This window comes from Barbus barbus (genome assembly GCF_936440315.1).
Source record: "Barbus barbus genome assembly, chromosome: 28".
Classification (NCBI taxonomy): Eukaryota; Metazoa; Chordata; class Actinopteri; order Cypriniformes; family Cyprinidae; genus Barbus; species Barbus barbus.
Window position 1 is genome coordinate 16,597,093 of NC_136756.1, and position 23,452 is coordinate 16,620,544.

The following is a 23,452-nucleotide window of genomic DNA, read 5'->3' on the forward strand; positions in this document are numbered from 1 at the left end:
TGTGTTGTGTCCATAGATATCAATGCAAATTAAAATCAAGTGCACCGTAAATAAAGAGACAATGACATTTGAACAGTATTGTGTTTAAATCACTACAATAAACTGCATGTAAAACAAACAACCGTAGACAAAGACACTGAACAGACGCTTACTTAGCCCCGCCTCTTTCACCTTAACATCCAATCCGAACGGATCATTCTGGCTAGTGGTCTCCGCCTATTGGCTGAAGGATCTGTCAGTGGCAGCGGTCTATATTTTCGGCCGGGACAGTAGCACGCACTGCCAGCAGCAGAGAAAGTGAGAAATAACTCCGTAAACTGGGATACATCTGACCGCGAGGACTGATGAGCGAACAAAAACACATATGAAGGTAATAAAATTAATACATCATGAAATTATGACTTCTTTTTGCTAATGATAGAGGGCGTGAATGTGATCTGGAGAGCGTGCTGGAGTGGACGAGTGAAATCTCAGATCCCAGGATAGATTTCCAGTACATTATCTCGCTATTATTATGACATGTGCACATCGTTTTAAATATGATAAACATTGATTTCTTAGTCACACAGTATTCTTTCATACTCATGCACAATTAATACAGCCTTACTAGACATGTTTTTACGGATTTAGATACAACTAGATAATTAACTTAGTTGTATAGTGTGTCCACTAAATGCTAAATAAGCTGATTTCAGACATCTGATCGTAGGTTCTTCACATATTTGAGTGCTCTGATTGCCTGTTTAGCCGTATGTGAAATGTTCCATATGTTCAGGGTGATTTTTTTAAACACTGAAAGGAAAGCTTTGTGTCCAACAGGAAACCTGATATCCACAGAAGGGATTTTTCCTGAACAGTGCTTGAGTTTATGGCTCTTATTGCTAATCACGCAGCTTATAAAAGATTAACCATGCATTGATTCTTAAAACATGGGACAAATCTTCACCTGCCATTAGTTCCTAAAACAGCGACATTTTCACTTGGAAAATTAACAAGAGATGGTATATTTGTATTAAGAAAATTACAAGTGATTATTTCATATCAAAAATATGACATTACTGTACCTGTGTCCTCAGATCACGTGTGAATTAAAATATGTATTAACAGATATTTCTATAAAAAAATGAATGTGTAAACTTGCACATACAGTACATAACATCTGTACAAAATACCAATCCTCATCCCATTTTCACCTACTATGAGTTTAACTAGCTCATATTTGTTATTGTGATAGTGTTTATACTCGATCCTTAACTTTATTCTGTTTTTGTTTTGTAGCATTGTTTGTGCAAGTGCTTAAGAATCTGCATACACTTTTATGTTCGTAATGGATTCTTGTAGTAGCTATCGAATACATATGCCAGAAATTTGGACACATTTGTTAAAATGTTAATCTGAATTTAATCACTCAGTTGATGTGTTTATTTGAATCAAACAAGCCGTGATTTTTAAAGAGCAGACATGTGAGTGTTTGTCAGTGGATGAAGAGCAAAAATGTGGTCTAGCCTGTATGCAGTGAAATGCTCTGTTTTGACTGGCATGTCAGAATCAGTCACTTGAGAACAGGGTTGAAGACATTCTCTCGGGTCAGGACGTAATTACACCAAAGAAGAGCTTGCTTCGCATTGCAGATTTTCCTGTAGGTCTAATGTATCCAGTTAATGGCCAGTTTTCCTTCAGTTTGAGAATGTGGCCCATAACATCAACGAATAAGGATTTTAGTCTTCAGTAGCTGTAAGTAAACAGTGGTTTGAACAACAGATATTGCGGGCAAATGAGAAAGTACTGGAATAATCTTTTTAGCAATAATGTCAATGACAGCAGAAGTTTGAAGTCATGGTTTGTCACCTTAGTAACCACTGGGTGGTTTGTTTGAGTCCCACTCTATACAAATTTACTTCAGAACCGCAAATTTGCAGCAATGAGGAAGCTTTGCTCAGTAAAAAACACGGTGCTTCAGTCCAGCTTGACTCTTTACCCTGGGGAAAGGGTTGAGTTTAGGATACCATGTATTGAACTCATTTGAGCTGGGTTAACGGGTTTAGTTTACTATAATGTGCCAAATCACTGCATTCTGCTTTTATGCAAGTGTTATACAATAGCTCCCATTGTGAAATCATTCTGCATGGTTATGTTATGTTGCCTATGATCTGAATACTGCTTCAAAATCTTGAATTTGCAAATCGTTAATAAGATGTGTCAGTGACAGGGAAAAGCAGATGCTGGATCAGCTGTTAATATAGTCGAGATGAATTAGTATGCATTACAGTCTCTTCTGGAGTCTCTTTCTGTTAATATTTGATTAATGAGTGTGTGTGGGGTGTGAATTCCTGGAATTCCTTTCAGTCTGTGTAATCCATATAGTGTTTCTCTTTTTCCCGCTCTCACACTCTCTGTGGCTGTGTGAAGATTGTGTTTTGTTGCCAGATAATGGCTTTATTGGGCTTGTACAGGTTTAATGTGGGGTTATAGCATCAGAGCGGTGCCGTGAACCACACACTGACACATGTCCCGCTCTCTCATTACTGCTAATGATTCATTAAGCAAGCTGACATTATGCTGTGGTCTGATGTTTCTTTTTAGCAGCTGTGGTTTAAGTCTGACGTTTAGTGAGTTTTCATTGAGATGAGAAAGTGAAGAGAAAATGTCTGTTCTTACATAAGCAGATCCTTGAAAGGAAGTTCAAGCAAAATAATAGACTAGTTGTCATTATTTACTCATAATCATGTCATTCCAAAACTGTATGACTTTTTTTCTTCTTCTGTGGAACACAAAAGGAGGAATTTTAAAGATGTGATATAGTCTTCTTTTCTTCTTGAAAATGGTCCATACTTTTAATAAAAGTCTGTTCTTTTCAGTGAATCAATTAAACTAGTTTACATAACTGGTCCAAATAATTAATTTATGAATCAGTCTGATCTTGTTCTTGAGAATAAAGTATAAAGTAATGGCTTCAATTTCACTCTGTACCTCACATATAGCTTTAATATGACATATGCATTGAATCGCATATTGATCACTTTGATGACACTTTTGTTGTAGTTAATGTATCCTTTATGAAACTTTTAAGGTGCTATCACATTAAGGCTATCGTCCATTGTCAATAGTGTAGAAATGCATGAAGAACAGCTCACACAGAAGTCACTTTCAAACAAAGCAGCTTTCTGTTGTTCAGCGTATAATTCACACAACCAACCTGAACCCATTCCGAAATCAATGCAGGGGAATTTAACTTGAAATTTCTATTGATGTGAATGGATTTCAAACTTGAAATTTCGCTGAGGAATGATAAATGTGATCACAACAACAAGAAAATATGAATAAATGATAACAGGATTTTAAATTTTGGGTTGAAAGACCTCTTAAATGATACGAGATTCATATCAGTTGTCTGTCAGGAGATCTTATTTGTCACTTCACAATATGTATATGAATGTTGTAGTGATACAAGAGATTTATTGGTTTCAAAAATCTTGGTGTGCATTTGGTTTTGGGAGCAGCAAACTGGCAACAGAGCCAGTAACTCTTTCTCTATAATCTCTCTCTCTCTCTCTCACAGACACACACACACACACACACACACACTGTCGCGCACACTCATAGCCTTATTCTCTTTATTATATAAAGTAGTGAAACATTTTACTGTTAAATAGCCTCGTTTCTCACTGCAGCTGTTACTGATTTCTCATCATCAGGATCGGTGTACTTAATGTGTAACTGAATCAAGGTCAGTCTGTGGCTCATCGTTGTTGTGCGCCAATTTTTTCAGATTTCGTCAACTCGGCGGTCTAAATGATTCGTTCACACATCAGACTGATCTGGTTCTTGTAAATAAAGTAGCCTAATGACTTAAATATCAGTCTGCTTTCATTCTCTCAGGTCTTGGCTGCTGCAGTGAAGATTATATGAAATGAGTCCTCTCTCCTTTGATTGCTATGTATAGTTTAAAGTTATGTTTCCTTTTTCTGGAATGCAGTTCTTGTTAAAATGTGGTATTTGTGTAATTGTTATTTACAGCCTGGTGTAGGAGGTTTCTTAGATTCTTTAGGCAGAAAACCAGATTTTTCCCTTCTGACCGACACATTACAGCCACAGTCAGGGGCGTCGTGCTCTTTTTAAATTTTGAGTGGGCACCAGTGGGAGTCCTGGCTAGTTGAGATAAGACATATCCAATAAAAAAAACAACAAGCCAATCAAGTTACTTTAATTCATGTAGCGCTTGAAACAATATACATCAAAGCAGCTTTACAGCGTTAAACTGGAAAATAGTGTCAATAATGCAAGAGGACAATAACAAACAGTCAGTTTTTTAGTTAAAGTCAGTTCATTGTTGAGTCAGTGATCATCGTCCAGCTCAGTTTAAATAGTGGCTCTGCAATCAAGCTGACAATTTTGCCAGAAATTAAGTGTCCCCAACTAAGCAAACCAAAGGCGACAGTGGCAAGGAACCAAAACTCCATCGGTGACAGAAATGGAGAAAGAAACCTTGGGAGAAACCAGGCTCAGTCGAGGGGCCAGTTCTCCTCTGGCCAGACGAAACCAGCATGGTGTGTTTAATTCCAGGCTACAGTTGTTCAAAACATGAACAAAAAATATGTTAGTCTGGTGGTGCAGGTTTTGTTTAGCATGCAAGAGGACGCTGGATCCATTCCTGACCTGATATACAGTTGTTTTTTAAAAAACCAAGCAAAAATCCAACTAACGTGACAGCCAGTGATCAACAGTTTTGGCATTTTGATAAAACATAAAATGATGATAGACAATATTTCCTAATCCAAATAGTGAAAACCATATTTTATTTAAAATACTTTCAAGATTATGTTGTTGGAAGCTTGTTAGCTTCAGTGTTTCAATTCTCCCTTGTCATACCTGTGTTTGTCCAAATCTCACACAATAACAATATAAGTGTGTGTGGCTTTTATAGGTCCTCTTGAGAGGAAAAGTAGGCAGGAAGGATGCACTTGTGATCTGCACGGATAGTGTTTTTACCGGATGCTGCAGGATGAAGATTCTTATGGGAATAATAATGCAGTCTGTTTCCTATATAGATTGAATGGATGTAAATAATGAGTTAACCAACCCTGCACACACAAACTGAAAAGATAAGATGTTTCAGGTGGTTTGTGTCTCTGTCTGTGTAAGTGTTTATGTATTCATTTGCATGCGTTGTGGTCACACCATTATTAGCAGAGCAATTTATAAAAGGATGTCAATGATGTCATAAACATACAACTCCTAAGCAAACAACAGTTTCTGTATCCATGGTTTAATGCAAATATTAGGTGTATAGCCTATCAAATCAGTGTGTAAGCAGACACATACACACAAACACACTCCGGTTGGATCACAGACTCCAGTGGTAATACTGCATGAGTTATAAAAGTGAATTCCAGTTTTAACACACACACAGACACACACACATATTCTGGCTCTACAAACAGCCCCCATCCGCAGTGTGTTAGTAATGTCTGGATGACATCATTGCACTGAGATTATATTAAGTCTGGACAAGCTGTGTAACTTTCTATTCAATGGAAGGAAAAAAATAGCACACTTGTCATCCTAGTAACACACTGACGTGTAACCAATTTGAATCATATCAGGAAGTGATCTCATTAAATTGTTTTAGAGAAAAAACACCTAAAGCCTTTATCTAGGTTTTTGATTCTTGGATTGATTGAGAAAGTTGTTGTTGTTGTAAAAGGTTTTAAAGCTATGTCATAAAAAATTAGATGCACATTAATAAGCAATCCCTCCTAACATATTCTGCATAATTTTATATACACTATTATTTAAAAGTTTGAGTTCAATAAGATTTCTTTAAGAAATTAAGAGAAAAAATCTGCAATTGATCAAAAGTGACAATGAAGACAATAGTAAAGTTATGAAAAAATTATATTTAAAATAAATGCTGTTCTTTTAAAATTTCTATTCATCAAAAATAGAATAGAATAGAGTCCTGAAAAAAAAAAGGATCATGGCTTCCACAAAAATATTAAGCAGCACAACTGTTTTCAACTTTGATAATAAGATTTTTTTCTTGAGCATCAAATCAGCATGTCGAATAATTTCTGAAGGATCATGTGACACTGAAGACTGGAGTGATGATGCTGAAAATTCAACTTTCCCATTAGAGGAATAAATTGCATTCTAAAATATTAATAATTAAAATAGAAAACAGTTACTTTAAATTGTATTAACATTTCACAGCATCACTGTTTTTGCTGTATTTTTGATCAAATAAATTCACATTAAACTTTAACATTAAAAAAATCATACAGAGTAGACCCCAAACTTTTGAAGGGTACTGGTAGGGCTGGGCGATAAATCGATTTTATCGATTAACTGGAATGTACAGTTTATGTCGACTTGTTTGAATGAAAATCGTTTTTTCTAAAAAAAAAAAAAGACGTGTACTACAGAACTCCAATAAATACGAGATAGGAGATAAATATCAATACATTCTCTCGCAGTTATATCATTAGGTAATCATAATTATGATTATGGAATTAAGTAATCATCATTGAGCCGCTATTATGCATCGCTGCACGTTTCAGAATCGAATCACGGTGCGGGTGTCTTTATATCACTGCATTTCTGAAAGAAACCGACTGTCTTCAGAACATTTTGAATGTCACTTTCATTTCATCTTGCATCATTTCTGATAAAGCAGCGTATGTGAGCAGAGTGCTAATTTGTGTACAGCGTTACCGGGGAATACGCTATTTCTCCTGCTCTATAAGCGCCTCCTGCTGGCAGAGAATTAATTTGCATATATGCAGCCACAAATAAAGTCCAAATCTGTGGGAAACACTGTTAATGTAACAGGCAATTGTTATTTGTTTTCTGTGCCTTTCTGAATACTGATTCACGATTCAGGCCAAAGGGCATCACATAATTTTATGTCTTATGTTAGGCCTACGTTACATTTTATGTTATGTTACATTATTTTATGTTACATTTTCACTGTCTTTTTGGCTTGTTGTTTCTGATTGCACTTTAACCCCAAGGGGGGAAATCCAGATCAAATCCCAGAAGGCAAAATCAAAACAAAATAAACTTAGGGCAGCGGCTATTAGTGAGCACTGAGTGTAAATGGCAATTAGATTCTATTTATACTAATTAGTGCAAATAGCATATTTTCTTAGCAATAGATACTATTTACACTAAGTGCAAATAGCGATGGATTCTATTTACACTGTTAAAATAGCAAGATTTTCTGCTATTTATGCTAGGCTATTTATTGCAAATAGTGGCAATTATCTGCACCTCAGTATTGTAGTACATTTTAAAACCGTACGCAATAATAACGTATTGAGTGTAAATTATAGTTTTAATTATTATAAGACATTATACTATTATATGCACATTCTCCTGGTCGGTCTTCTAACCTGGACCTTCTAACTATTCCTAGAACACGTCTTAAGACAAAAGGTGATCGTACTTTTTATGCTGTGGCTCCAAGGCTCTGGAACTCTCTCCCGTAAATCTGATCGTAAATCGTATATTTTGTTTAGGCCATATTGCCCAGCCCTAGGTACTGGTAATGACTCTGAATATTAATGCTAATAAAGCCACAACATGAAATGTAGTGGATGTTATACCTAATATATGCATTAATTTTCTGTTTGTCAACAATTATACCTAAAATACTCTGGTGTATAGAACTGCTTACTTATGCAAACAGTTAAGTATATTGTCCGGAAACAAACAACGTGGCAAAATTATATGCAGCTGCAATGTGGTCATCAAACCTGAAACTAACTGTGCAATAATGAAAATTATTCTACACCTTTAGAACGTGAGTCATTCAATTGGACAGTGTTGTTGTGTGAAGTAACTGTATGATTATGATGATGATGTTCAGCTGTGGGGTAAGGGAGTAATTATACAGAATGATCGTAATTTGCACAAATATTTTATAAATCAGTGGTCACACAGACTGTGTTTGGGTGTTTGGCAGGTTTTCCTCTGTCCTTCTGCTCACACACAGTCCAACATAAATGGAAATATGAACACTGACACAGCAAGCCAAACCTTAATGGTTAAGGAAAAACCGTCCTTTACACTGCAGCTGAATCCAGATCTGTCTGTGTCACTTGCAGTAAACAGAGAAATTATTCACAAGAGCATTCAAACACACTGAATGCAATGTGTGTGTGACTAGACTGAGGGAATCCGTTACAGTACAGCAGTTGAACTCGTTCACTGGAAACCTCTGTGCTGATATGCTAATAGCTTCCTGCGTTTATGTGGTCTGACGGAGAGCCAGACCACAATGCAGAGACACCGAACACTGCTGTGCGTGTGTTTTAATGTTCATGAATGCCAGACTCACACAAATGTCATTTCAGATCAAGAGTGATTCACTGATGAAATCTGTGGAACTTTATTGCGTTTCTAGGCCAGAGAAATTGATCTGTGTGTGTGTGTGTGTGGTATGATCCTGTTACATTGATCTCGGTACAGTTATACAGTGCATGACCTGCTAAAACATTGACTTATATTGCCAGACCTGTAAATCAGCGGTTTTGCTTCAGGGCCCAGATTCTGAATTCATTTGTTTGTTTGTTACAGGGCAGCAGGATGAATGTGGAGACTCTCAGTAAAGCTGAACTTCTGATGCTGCTCAGCATTTTGGAAGGAGAACTGGAAGCACAAGATGTAGTCATACACACACTCAGGGTAAGAGCACACACACACACATGCATGCATTTATAGCTGAACTGTGTCAAGAATAACTAAAGTAAAGTTTGGCTGAACAAAAAATATGAAAAATTAATGTTTAAAATGCTTTTAAATGCTTTAAGATTGACAGACAGAAAGTCAGAGTCAGAAAGACCAATGAAAACTTTATGCATACAATTCTTGCAATATTACAAAACTTTAAACCACATTAGATCTTAGTAGACCCCTAAGAAACCAACAGAGAACAAGTAAAAAAGACTTTAGTAAAAACTTTATACTTTAAAACTTTATACATGCAATGTTACAACACACACACACACACACACAAGTCAGAATATATACAATACATGCAACATTACACAATTTTAAACCACATTAGACTTTAGACCAGTAGACCCCTAAGAAACCACAACAGGCAAGAAACCACCATGGGTGCAGCAGGCACAATGATATTACGCAGCGCCTGAAAGTAGTCCTCAGCTATATCATAGGCTACTGAGCTGGGGACTACTTTCAGGTGCTGCGTAATATCATTGCGCCTGCTGCACCCATGGTAGGACAGCAAAGTTCCTTGATTATTACGCCGGAATGAGAGTATAGTTCCTAGCCATATCAGCCTAGAAAATTTTTCATTTTCAGTCTTAGTACACGATGTAACTGCAGAAGAGTCAATCTTTAAATAGGAAAATTATAGAAACTCTTTGGTCATTTTTGATGACCAAATGCTAATGGATTAATCCGATTCAATGATCTATGCTAAGCTAAGTTAAAAGTGGTACCGCCAGACCCGGAGATTGGCTGAAATGGATTCAAAAACGGTAAAACTCAACTGTTTAACTGTTGAGTTTAAAAGTTGTAAAATTAGCCTATTTCCAAAAAGTGGAGTGTTCCTTTAATAAATGTGAGATTTGAGCAGTTGTGAGATTTCAGATGTTGTATTTTTACTGTATAACCTCAGATCTGTATGTGTGTAGATTTGTGTTATGTAACAGGCGGTATGTAATCAGTGTTTGGTGTGGACTATTGGTCAGGAACCACAGGAAGTGTGCCGGGGGTACTCAGGAAAGAGGCAGACAGGAGAACAATAGAAGGCAGTGCTATTCCTGTAAAATACACACATACACACACTCCATTTTTTGTAGGGACATTCCATAGATGTAATGGTTTTTATACATCTATACCGGTGATAGACAACATCGGTCCTGGAGTGCCGCTGTCCTGTAGAGTTTAGCTCCAACCCTAATCAAACACACCTGAACAAGCTAATCAAGGTCTTCAGAAATACTAGGGGTGCTTCTCAATATCCCTTCTCGCTTCCTCACTCCTCCGTCCTCCATCCTATGACCCGGAAACCGATCAAGCTTAGCCATCTTGAAGGACATCTCAATTCTCTAATTGCACCGTGAGGAGGCGAGGAACGAGGAGTGAGGAGCCTTCCAAAGGAGCTATGAGCGAGGATACACAGGTGTATCCTATGCGGAAATCTTTTTCATCGAAAAACCTGACGCACGTGTAAATTCTCCTCCCCCTTCTCATCTGTTGTAATAATTTTTAATTTATATTTTACCTTTGCAATTTAAATAAACCATACATGTCATATATTTCAACAGGGCATCTTGCTTTATTAATGTTTATTTTGAAAGTCTTAAAAAACAAACTTTAACAACATAAGGGCGGATCCATTTTGCGCAGCTGATGACGCTCTAAAGTGATGCTAAAGGGAGTGAGGATATATCATTTCACCTCATTCAATTCCTCCATCCTCGCGTCTTTTATGTGCATCCTTCCCTCGTATCCTGAAGGGGTGGAGCTAAGATGCGAGGAAAGGACGCAAGGAAAGGAAACGAGGATGCACAAATAAGAATTGAGAAGCACCCTAGGGCTACAGGCAGGTGAGGTTTTTTCAGGGTTGGAAACTCTGCAGGACATCGGCACTCCAGGACCGACGCTGCATACCCCTGATCTATACTTTATTTTCTATCCCATTACAAACCTACCCTCGCACAAAACTTTCTGCTGTTTTGGATTTTCAAAACACTCATGGGGACCAGAGCAGACCATGTATCAATTAAAGGGATAGATTTCCTAAAAAATGGCATTAAGAGATGCATGAATTTTAATTAGATCATGCAGAAGTTCCCAAATAATTGAATATTCATGAACTATGCCATGAATTGATTCATTTATTTGCTGTCTGATTAGTGCAGATTAGTGCAAACGTTTTCCTTTCAGCCATTAAGTGCATCATGAAACATAAATAATAATTATGAGCACAGTCTTCATCCTCTTAGGACTTATGAATTACTACATGACGACATGTACATTCTACAAACAAAGATTTTAGGTAGTTATTTCTTATATGTTCATTTTCAACTGTTAAATGTTTTTAATGTATAATGAAAGTCATCAAAAATGACTGTAAAAATGTTATCTTGAAAAAAATGATTACTCCTTAATACTTAAACATGTGTTAGCAAAGAGCCCTGCCCTACAGATTTCTTTATCATTACTCTCTTAATTCGCCATCTTCCATTTCATTTTATGCTTTGATAAGCACACAAATTAAATCAGCTTTGCTCAATTGAGTCTTTATTCCTCAAAACTAGAACAAATCTAGTTCATTTTTGCGTGTACTCATACTGACACATAACAGAAGCCCACAGTGTTCCCTCTGGATATATATAGTGTGTGTGTGTGTTTTATTAGGCCTGTAATTATTCTGTCTGATGCTATAGTTAAAGAGTTAACACGGCGTTAATAACAGAGAACAGCAGTTTCACATGAGCTCAGGGGTGTGTGTGGGAAAGATGGAAACCTGAGACGAGGGGCTCAGCCACTAAAACTGCTCTGGTGTCTAACTATGACCCGCTGATCAACTGCTGACTCTTTGCACTGGACTGAGATTAGTTTGTGGGACATTGAAAACTACACAGAGAAGCTACATTCATCTATATATTAGTGTATTCACAATACATAGTTTCTTTTACAGACACATCTGTATTTTTTACAGTGACTTGTTCAGTCAACATCTTATACACGTGAATAGGCTTTGTTCACATTGTGCACAAATCTGATTTAGTTTCCAAATTAAGGTCATTTAGCAAATGATGGGCTTACAGTTCTGTCTGAAACCGTTTAGTCAGACAAAGCCAAGTTGTGTTTTATGCAAATTTATCCTGTATCCTTTTAATATGCTATATATTTCTTATATGATATACAGTTTTTCCGCTTAATTTTTTTTGGCAATTTCTATATATATATATTTTTTTTTGCAGGATTTTTTGATAAATAGAACATTCTGAAGAACAGCATTCATTAAATTAGACATCTTTTGTAACAATGTTAAAGGTTTGACTGCCACTTTTGATTAATTGTAAGCATTCTTGATGAATAAAAGTATTCGTTTCTCTCTTTCTGTCTTTTTTAACAATAGTGTAAATTCACTACTACTTGGATGGATATTGTCAGCCGTGTCTGGTGCATCTGCCTTATTTACCTGTCCAAAACCACTGACTAATTGACGCATTTACTATTCAATACATAGTGAAAATATCCTGATTACTATCAGATTTCAAACAACACGTGGACGTGTTTTTTGTTTTGTTTTTTGCTGTTGTTTGCGGCCTACAGATTTCAGACGGATTTATGAAATCAGATTTTTGCTTCCTGTCTGAACTTTTACTGCTCAGCCCTTGGCAAGATCCTAAGCGTGTGTGTGTGTGTCAGTGTCTTTTAAAAGCTTAATTTGACTTTCTTCCTGGGCAGTAAGGGCTTTATTCACAGAGGGAACCTTGAACCCTTTGGCCTTGAGTCTTTGATCATGAATGTTGCGGTGTGTGTGTTTAAGTATATGTATGTGTGTGTCACTTCAGTGCCCTCAGAATCTCCTGTATGTCCCGGCAGTGATAAAGCAGTGCATGCTGGGAGAACAGTGTCAGTCACGTTAGATGCTTTGGAAGCCTCCAGATCAACTGCAGCGCTTTTTGCTCCTCCTTTTGAGTTATTTTCCCATGGCTCATTTTGATGTAATGGAGCAGCCAGTATCCTGAGGGCTGGTGGTTAAAACGGGAAACCAGCCGTTAATATGACTCACTCGCTTGCTGTTTCATCATCTAAGCCTTATAAAGGAAGATCAGGTCTGTTCACAGGTCTCTGAAAGGGGAATTCCATGTTAAAATCACAGTCCAAACAGTCTAAACAAGCCAGTTTGTTTGTTTTGTCCTGATAGGGAGGATGTCTAGCCCATGTTTTACCTTTATAAATGTGACTCATTTCCACACACACACACTCACAGAGAAAACCAATGGGGTTCCTCGCTCTTCTGAACTGCCTGGAGTGTGTGTTTGTGGGTTGATTAGAAGGAAGTAGGATTCCTTCTGTGTGAACTTCCTTCCAGGAAGTCTCCTGATTCCTCTCTGTCTCCGACGGTAAGCGCTTCAGATCAGCAAGAGCTTGATTAAAAACTGCTACAGCAAAAAGAGCGTCCTGCTCTGTCCTGCATATGTATTACTAATCTCACAGCAACACACAGAGTAAAATAATATTAGTCAATAAATTACCATAAAAAACTAAAACAACTGAATCATGCTGCACTGAGATCCCACTGTGTGGGAATACCCATAAACCCCTGCTTGTAAATAATCAAATTAATTATCCACGGATGAGCAGTGGGATTTAAAGGGATTATATAAATAGCTATTATTTAGAGCTAAAATAGTAAGTTAAATCATTAAAGCTGAATGTCTTATCTTTAGAAACCTGCCATTCTCATTAGTTTTTTTCTACCAGTAAACTCTTTTACAAACTGAAGTCGCATGTCAGCTTTTGAGGTAGTACTGGCAACTGAGTTGCGATTCTGTTGCAGTTTATCTACAAATGTACAACAAAAAAATTGCTGTGCTTACTCAAGTAATTTTTGAGATTGCTACATTACAGGACGTCCTGAACTGTAATTAACTGTAGAGCTATTGGCTGTTACTGTAAGTATGGCAACTGTGCCAGTATTTTACCGTAAATGCACAGTGAAATCTTTTATAGTGCAGAGAAAGCAGAACAATTAGTATGTTCAAACTAAACATCTAGAGACTGACAGGGCTAAATATAGTAGCTGGATTTCTGGTGGGAAAAGCAGTTACTAATGTGTGTAGTGCTGTCTGTCCCGGTAGACTGTTATTGTTGGTGTGGGTGTGTGTCTGGGCTTGATGTGAAGAGAGGCAGTCAACAAAGCTTTGTTTGCAACTGGAAAATATTATTTTATTACTAAAGGATTCAAATGTTTAATATAGATGTTTGGTACATTACCATTCAGATGTTTGGTGTCTGTAAGACGTTTCTTATGGTCACCAAGGCTGCATTTATTTGATCAAAATGCAGTAAAAACGGATATTATAAAGTATTACTACAATATAAAATAGCCATTTTCAATTATTTAAAATGTAGTTTATACCTGTGATGACAAAGCTGAATTTTCAGCAGTCGTTACTCCAGTCTTTAAGTGTCACATGATCCTTCAGAAATCATTCGGATATATTTACATTTATATTTATTTGGTGATCTAGAAACACTCTTATTATTAGCAGTGGAGAAAGCAGTTGTTGTTGTAGATTATTGCTGCTGCTGCTGCTAAGCAAGTACTATACAGTGCTGTGAGTATTTAAGACGTACTGCTGCTGCACAAATAGCATATACTAACCCATAACAGATCTATACAAGTGGAGCTGGGGAAGGTAGAAGGTTTCAGAGGATCTCTGAAGGTGTGCTACCAACCGCACTAGTGAATGCTAACCAGCCATTTAAATGTAAAGCAGTAAGCTCACTGGCTGCATATGTAACATGAACCAATCAGCTTGTGCCAAGTAGTTTAATGCTGTGAGTATCATCAATTTGCGTTAACGACGCATCAGCTTGCGCCATCTAGAGTTTCATGTCATAGATGTTGTATTGCCACTTTTGATCAAATTTAATGTATCCTTGCTGAAAAATGTACTAATTTCTTTCATAAAAATAAAATCTTAATGACCGTGAATTTTTGGACAGTAGTATATATCCAAATATTGGTTGCTATGACAGTGCTTTGCATTTGCTAAAGTTTTCCAGGTGGTTCTTTACTCTTTTGCCAAAGTGAATCATTCTTCATATCATTTATGTCTGTAGCACAAATTGTATAGGATGAGTTACAGCCAAAAATCTAATAATTAGTGTATTTGATCAAATATATAACCCGTAGTAATAGTGATGTTTGTCTTGCCGCTGTCTCCTCTGTTTCCCTCAGTTGTGTCTCTCTCTCTGATCTCTGGATAAGGTCATTCAGAGGCCAGCAGGGCCACAGATTAAAGCCTCTAGGGCTGGAAATGAACTGTAATTTTCTATAATGATGTTGAGTAGTATACAACACTGCTTAATGCTTAAGTTAAACAAATAAACTATCCAGCCTGGTGGTCTGAGACACACTTAACACACTCACACTGCTTCATCATAGACATAACTACAATATGAATTTCTGCTTGATACAGAGAGACTGAGAAACAGAAAATGGATGTTAGTGTTAACAGCCTGGATTTAAATGGTTTGTTGTGGTTACATCTGCTGCATTGTGCTGATCAATATGCCGATGTTCACACCCAGTACACACCACACCCTCTGCGATTCTCTGTGTTATTAAAAGACTTTGAGTCTTGAATGATCACAGATAATAACCTGCAAACGGCAGAAGTTGAGATCTCTTGAAGTCTGGTTGGTTAAATATTACTTTATTTCCCACATGGATTGTGATCAAGCAGATAAAAGTGTATGTTTTTTTTAGCGTTGGTGTGTTTAAGGAGGACACAAAGGCGTGCTCATTAAAATTCCAAATGTGTATGCGTCATGTTCACGTTAGCCTGATAAGTTCATGATTCTTCACCTGTAATTTACAGTATCATATTGGATATTAGCCATTTTTTATTTATCGGAATTGACCAATTTGTCATTAGTTTGTAAATGTGCATTTAATTGTCATTCCATCTATTTTTATATTTAGATTACCTTTGCCATCATTATATGATCATATAAAGTAAAAGCTGGCATTGAATTAATATTCACCATATCTATTTTCTAAATGGATGCTGTTGTTAACTTACTGTGAACAAGGGATAGTTCACCCAAAAATTTAAATTCTGTTATTAATTACTCACCCTCACGTTGTTCAAAACCCGTAAGACCTTTGTTTATCTTCAGAACACAAATTAAGATATTTTTGATGAAATCTGTGAGCTTCCTGACCTTCCATAGACCCACAAAGAACCGCACAAAGAATCACATAAAATTGATGCCACATGGACTATTTTATCTTTGTCCTTACCACCTTTCTGGACCTTGAATAGTAGTTCCCTTGATGTCTATGCAGGGTCAGAAATCTTTCAGATTTCATCAAAAATATCTTAATTTTTGTTTCACGAAGATGAACAAAGGTCTCAATTGATGACTGAATTTAAATTTTTTGGTGAACTATCATCGACTGTTGTATCTTTTTTTGCAAATAAAATTATAATAATAATTATATAATATAATATAAAAAAATAATAAACTCTTCATATGTTTACACAATACTATGGAATAGAATAGAAGAACAGAAGAGGGCAATTGACTCTTTTGAATCGGGTATGATTTGAAACAGAAGAATGCAGCGGATGGAAGAACAGCATGAAAAGGGCAGAGGAATATAGCAGGATGCAGCATGTTTGTGACCCAGAACATAAACCACATGTCTATTCCAGTCCTGAATTTAGTGTGTGTGTGCCTCCCATCTGCTGATCTGTTTAGTAAGACCACCCCATCCCTCCTAAATTAGTCACACTGCCCCCCCTGTTTCAGCCCTCACACATGCGCACACATGCACAATAAGTAGTGAACAACACCCCCTACAGCTGGGCCTTTTGTGGTGTGAGCCCCCCTCTCCATCCCTTCAGCCCAGGGGAGGTTTAACACCTGCCCACAGAGGAGGGGTCAGGGCTGTGATTATGTTTTGTGAAAATAGATCTGATAGTGACCAGCTGTAATTGCATCATGATGTGTTTAGAAATCCTGCTTTCTCTTTATGTCTCTCATAAAAACACATGGCCCATATGCAAACATAATGTAAGGTATTAATCAGTCATTCGGTGAACTTGCTGTGTAATCACAACAGAAACCAGTTACTTATTCCTATCTTTTCCTGTCTACCTTTGACATTTTTTAGGCACAACAGAGAGATGCATTTGTACAAGAGCGATATGGACATTACAACCTCCGTGACCCCTTCATAGCACTGCTGAGAGACCACGAGCTGTCGCAGGCTCAAGATGATGGAGGGCAGAGTCCCGTGTGTCTGAACCCGCTGGGCGTGTTGAAGCTAGTAATGGCCCACTGCACCAACATGAAGGAGAAAATGATGAAACAGCTCGCTGCTGCAGAGCGGAGACACAGACAGGTGAGAGACAAAGACTGAGATCTGAGTTACCTAGGCTGTATTTTTAGACTCCTATGTGAAGCCTGTACTTTTTAAAATAAAGGTACATTATTGGCACCTGAGGTTCCATGAACCTTTAAAATCCATGAATTTTTTCCATTCCACAAAAGGTTCTTTATAGTTAAAAAAGGATGTGTAGATTTTGAAAATATTCTAAACACCAAGAAAATGATTCTTTTAAGAACTGTTCACTAAAATGGTTCTTCTATGTCTTCGCTATGAAACCTCCATGTTCGTAATTTTATTTGTGTCCCTGGACCACAAAACCAGACATAAGTGTCAATTTTTTAAAATTGAAACTTATACATAAGCTGAAAGCTGAATAAATAAGCTTTCCATCGATGTATGGTTTGTTAGGATATATTTGGTCGATATACAAGTATTTGAAAATATGGAATCTGAGGGTGCAATAAAATCAAAGTATTGAGAAAATTGCCTTTAAAGTTGTACAAATTAAGTTCTGAGCAATGCATTGAGCAATCAAAAATGGTGGGCAATTTACAAAATATCTTCATGGAACATGATCTTGACTTAATATCCTAATGATTTTTGCCATAAAAGAAACACTGATAATTTTGAACCATATAATGAATTGTTGGCCATTGCTACAAATACACCCGTGCTTCTTATGACTGGTTTTGTGGTCCAGGGTCACATTTTCAGGAGTGTGGTAATGCTAAACAGCTGTAGGTGTTAAAACTAGTGAGGAGTGCTATTAATGTCATTTTAATCAGTCACTTTGGATGCTGGGTTTGAAGGTAGTTGCCTATATAGACAGTAGACTAGCTCACAAGGTTTTGGAACAGAGCTTGAGTGCATGCATTGAAAATATGTATGTATGCTTATGGAACTGGTTCATTCAGTTCTTTGAAAAAGGTTTATTTATTTCATAAACATTGTATGAAAGATTAATCCAAAATGAAACAACTATTCTCTCTGTTATGTACATTGGGTGAGTCTTATTTTGAAAGGGTGCAGATCTCTGAATAACAATGTTTGATCTTCTGACCAAACACTCTTTATTTTATTTTTTTTGCAATTATGATAATTATACTCATAAACATAAGAAAAATTATGTGACTCAAACATCAACTCATATGAAATAATATGTCCACAGTTAATTAGGTGGAGCAGTCATAATTAGTCATCTTTCTTGACCTGATGTTTGAATGTGTGTATGCCTGTAGGTAATAGCTGATTTAGAAGAAGAGAAACGACGGCGTGCTCAAGACAATGCTGTGGGTGATGACATCACTGCCATGCTGGAGAAGGAACGAGACAGACTTCTGCAACAGGTAACCTGGCAACGCCACCAAAACATATATACACATGCACAAACTGTGGCATTATAAATACAACATAAATGGAAAAATAAAAGCAATCACAGCACCCTGTCCCAGCAGATTTTGTGTGGCTTTGTTGTGTAACTGTTGCCACAGATGTCTTTTCTACAGAGGAAAGGCTCCATTGTTTTTATGGACTGTGGTGCATAAGAGTCCGTCCGCCTTTGTATGTGCGCAAAGACATTCCATTGTGTTTTTGTGTTTTTATGGGATTAGGATAAGGTGATGTTAAGGTCAAAGTACAGACTGCAGTATTATGTAAAAGGCCCTTCCTGTCCTGCCCTGAGTTTCTCTTACACACAGACACTTTCACACACTCATGGCTCTCGCATATTCTGTAGCTCATAGGGTCCTGAAGTCTTAAAGATATTCATAAGTATTGTTTGAGGCGGGAAGTAGCAAGTAAACAAGATATTTTTAAGAACAGTTGTATAATTCATCTTCGATATTGTCTGCGTGGTGTTATTCCCTCTGACTTTACTAATATCTTCAAATTTTTAAAGTGACATCTCTTGATTTTCTTCTTCACAGCTGGAGTTTGAGAGGGCTCAAGTCGAGCGTTTAGAACGTGAGCGGTCAGTCCTGTCGAATCAAGCTGAGGAGGATTTAGCGCAGCAGCAACAGTTATCTTCGACACTGGCGAATGAATGTCAGAAGGCTACAGCACGGGCAGAGGAGGAGAGCCAGCGGGTTGCAGATCTTAGCCGCCAATTGGAACTGGAGACCAGTTCCGTCAAAACCCTAAAGGGGGAGCTGGAGAGTGAACGCACTCATACTCAGCAGATAGAGGCGAGAGCTGAGAGAAAGCTGGCCGAATTGGATACAGAGCGCGAGCAGATGAGAGGGAAACTACTGAAGGAAGAAAAACGGTATCAGGAGCTTTTGGAAAAGTTCAATAGTCTAAAGAAAGAGTTCGATGAAATGAAAGAAAGAGAAAAGGCAGAACTGGAAAAGGACAATGAAGAAAAGGTAAAAACTCCACAGAAAGCAACCACAGGGATCATGCCTCCTCTTAGTCAAACAGAAGTCGATGGCAAAACCATTGCATCTAAATCATCTCCGCAACCCAGGCTAAATGGCCACCACACTCCCACAGAATCAGAGTCTCCAGCAGATGAGAGGTGCAAGGAAGTGGGATCGGCCGACAATGGGATAGTGCTCCCTGGAGGAAGTGGAGCCTTGCAGTGTCTCTCCCCCAGCAGTCCCGCCTCGTCCTCCCTTAGCTCATCTCCTTGTTCTTCCCCAGTACTGACCAAGCGTCTGGCCTCTATAGGCTGCTCTAGTCCGACGTATCCATCCTCTTACCAGGCCAGCATCAACCAGCGATTCCAAGCAGCACGACACAAGTTTCAGCAGCAAGCTGAGTCAGAGCACCAACATGGAGCATCCATTGTCCACTCGCCTCGAGACCTCTCTCCTACTGCGACTGCTCCTACTACTCCAGACAATTCTACTGCAAAGCAGATTGCCCGCAACACTGTCACTCAGGTGCTGTCACGGTTCACGAGCCAACAAGCAACAAGTAAACTCCCTCCGTCCAACAGCTCACCCTTTGGCACTGATTACCGCAACCTGGCCGCAGCCTCCTCGCCGACAGGGAAGAGTCCAGGGGTTCTCTCACCAGGGATCCGCTCACCAATAATTCCTAGGGCAGAGAAGATTCATCCACCCCCTGTTCCTCCTAAAAAGCAGGGGGTCAACCAGTCTCCTGGCTCACCGGTTCCTTCTGGCAGGGCCAGCCACTTCCCCGAGCTCTCTGGGAGCTGTGGTCTCACCAGTGGTCAGGAAGATGCAAAAGAGCTTGACTTGGTCGTGTCGTCATCTAGTTAACCAGCCTAGAGTTCACAGCCTGTTCTTAGCCTTCTCCACTCCATTCCCTCCAGTAGCTTCTAAAGCACTCTCTCAGAACCTCAAGGTTTCCTTCGTTTGTTATTTTCACCCTCATTGTCTTGTCATAGTTGTTAATTCTTGTCCTTAAATGCATAGTTCATCCTAAAAATGAAAATTCTTTACTCAACCTCATGCCTTTATGACCTTTTTGGATCTTTTTGCTTTTCTGGACTTTCAATGGAGGGACAGATATCTCTCGCTGAAAAGTATCTTCATTTGTGTGTTGATGATTACTCAAAGTGTTATAGGTTTGGAACAACATGAGGCTGAGTAAATGCAGACAGAATTTTCATTCTTGGGAGAAAAATCCTTTTAAGTACCTTCGTTTTGGATGTCTCCTTATCTGAAACAGTTAAGGTCTTGGAACCTTTACAAATGAGCTAATGTGGTAAAGAAAGACATTCAGAATGTGTAGTGATACAATACTCCAGAACTGAAAACCACTGGTCTGAAAGGGTAGACAACCCTTCTGGAGTACTACCTTTCCGCAGAATTTTGCTCTAACTTTAGTCAAACAACCCTGAACCAGCTAGCCAAGGTGTTCAGGATTACTTTAAGATTAAAGGCAGGTTGTGTTGGAACTGAGTTCTGCAGAAAGGTAGCTCTCTAGAAACGGTTGGTTACCTCTGCTCTAGTGTACATTGTTCTGTTTCTCCAACGTTGTCCAACTCTGATTTTGGAGGGTCACCTATCTGCAGAGTTTAGCTCTAACCCTGATTAAACACTCCTTAACCAGCTAATCAAAGTCTTCAGGATTACTAGAAACATCCAGGTGGGTGTGTGTTGGAGCTAAACTCTGTTGAAAGGTGGTCGTCCAGGAGCAGGATTGGACATCTCCGATGCAGGCCACACACTAGACGATTTTCAAATCTTAACCAATTTTAAAACCACGGGAGACCACAGACACGAAGACAGTTTTAACCGATTTTGAGCCTTATAGCCATTCTGTCTCGAACGAAAGCAGTTAAATAATCGTAATGACACCACACAATAGTGGACTTTTTGGACAAAAAAAAATTGTTTGTGACAAGTCTTGAATCAGGCCACCCACACCCCTAACCCCAAATCACCACCGCCACACCCCCTCCTGATCGTTCAGGGAGAAAATCGGCCTTAAAATCTTCTAGTGCGCAGCCAGCTTAAGTGCACAGAGGTGATGCCTCACTGAAAAGCTCTGGTATCCCAGAACAAACCTTAGCCTGAGACTAACCCATCCTAACTTTGTGAAAAGTTTGAAAGGAACACATACAGTCAGCCTCTTAAATACTACTCCTGTAAGACTGAATCTATTTAAATACTATTTTAATCTGTCTTTTAATGTTTTATTCCATTTTTATTTTTTACAAAAAGATTTTTATTTATCCTAAAATGTTACTATTAGTCCATCCCTAATGACCTGCACAGATATAAAATGTTAGTATATAAAGTAAAAACTATGCTAAGCAAATAGTGATTAACCGAGTCCAACCAACCGGTCAGTCTTAGGCTACTAATATTGTCTTTATCTGTCTGGCGAATGTGTGACATTTAATATTATGTTTATGGTAAATATATAAAGTATTGGTTATCTGACAAGCAGTAATATATGACGTGGAGTTGCTGTTAATTTCCTAAATCTATTTAGAAATTAACTACTGGAGATATGAACTGATATGAAGCCTCGGTGTCCTACTGTATTGCACCATGACTACATTGTCCTCTAGTGTCAATCTGAAGCGCTACTCAGGAAGCTGCCACCTGGTGGTTGGGCAGCATTAAACAACAGCCAAACCAGAATACCTTCTCTGTAAATGAAGATTAAAAATTTAATTCTTCTCATGTGACATGATAGTCAACAATATTTGCAATCAAGTCAAAATGTTATGTTCTGAGAATGTAAGTCTGGGTCTAATAACCATGCCTGGATGTATTACTCCATCACTGATCTTTGTTTATGCTGTACAGTCTTATCTTTAAAATTTTAATTTTAATTAAATATTAGGTAGAACCTATAGCACCAGTTTACATGATTCACAACCATGGTAAAAGCACAAGTGAGTAATGTCATCATTTAATGATTACTTTACCCTGGGACTTTGTTTTCTTACCTGTGTCCTCCTTGAAGTCTTTTTGACGTTTTAACTTTTTAGTATAAAAATAGACATGATTTTATGTTTGTGTCAAAATCTTGCTGGCATTAAGGTATTGCTTACGAGAGAACAAAGTATGTTGGGTTTTTATGAGTAAATGTGGTGCATGTATCTGTCCTGTCCTGCCTAGGTTTCAGCTGCTCTGTCATTTAATTTTTCTGTTTTAAATACCTCACCATTTCTCCTACTGTACTGAAACTTTTTAAGTAGCAGTTTAGATTTTTACTACTGGAATGTTTGTTTTTTGTGCATCAATAAACCTGAACCGACACTTGGAATTTTTATATTTCTACCCGAGACTTTCAAACTTTTTGCTAGTTGTATGAAAATAGTTTGTTAAATGAGTTGCATTTTTCCAAATTATTTTTACACGTTAGCAGAGTTGCCAACTGTATTTTATCCCCTAAAGGTTTTTTTTTTTAAGTTTGCTTTTTTCCTATGCATTTGACATTTTGACTGTAGTCCTCACCCTAAAAACATCACTAGGAGTAAGGCTGTGTTCGAAATGCCATACTATCATACTACTCTTACTATTTCTGCAGCATCCAGTATGTATGCTGCTCATAGTATGCACATTTGCTGTATGCATGAAATGCCCGGATGACCTACTATATTTGCCAGAATCTGCTAAATATAACTCAAGTACACTGAAATCAGTACAGAAGCTGTTCTGAATGGCATACTATCATACAACTCCTACTGTACTGCAGTATGCTGTGGGAATACTGTGAATAGTATGTGGATTTTCTGTATGCATGGAATGCCCGGATTACCTGCTACATTTGCTGAAATTTGATGTATGCATCTGAAGACGCTGCGTGGGGTACTGTTTCCCAGAATGCAACGCACTACATGTGACCTCTCATCTTCAAACGCGTGACTGAACTGGAGGCGGGGAATAATAATTATAAATGTAA

General features: G+C 38.0%; 1 protein-coding gene across 1 annotated transcript; it reads left to right on the forward strand.

Moving 5' to 3' along the window:
• Positions 1–234: 234 nt before the first annotated feature.
• LOC306848045 (CTTNBP2 N-terminal-like protein) lies at positions 235–22,826 on the forward strand. The gene is made up of 5 exons (XM_079382360.1): positions 235–370; positions 8,578–8,685; positions 16,904–17,134; positions 18,361–18,468; positions 19,048–22,826. Exons 1-5 carry the CDS (start codon positions 365–367, stop codon positions 20,344–20,346), a joined length of 1,752 nt encoding a protein of 583 aa, XP_079238486.1. The 5' UTR covers positions 235–364; the 3' UTR covers positions 20,347–22,826.
• Positions 22,827–23,452: the final 626 nt, after the last annotated feature.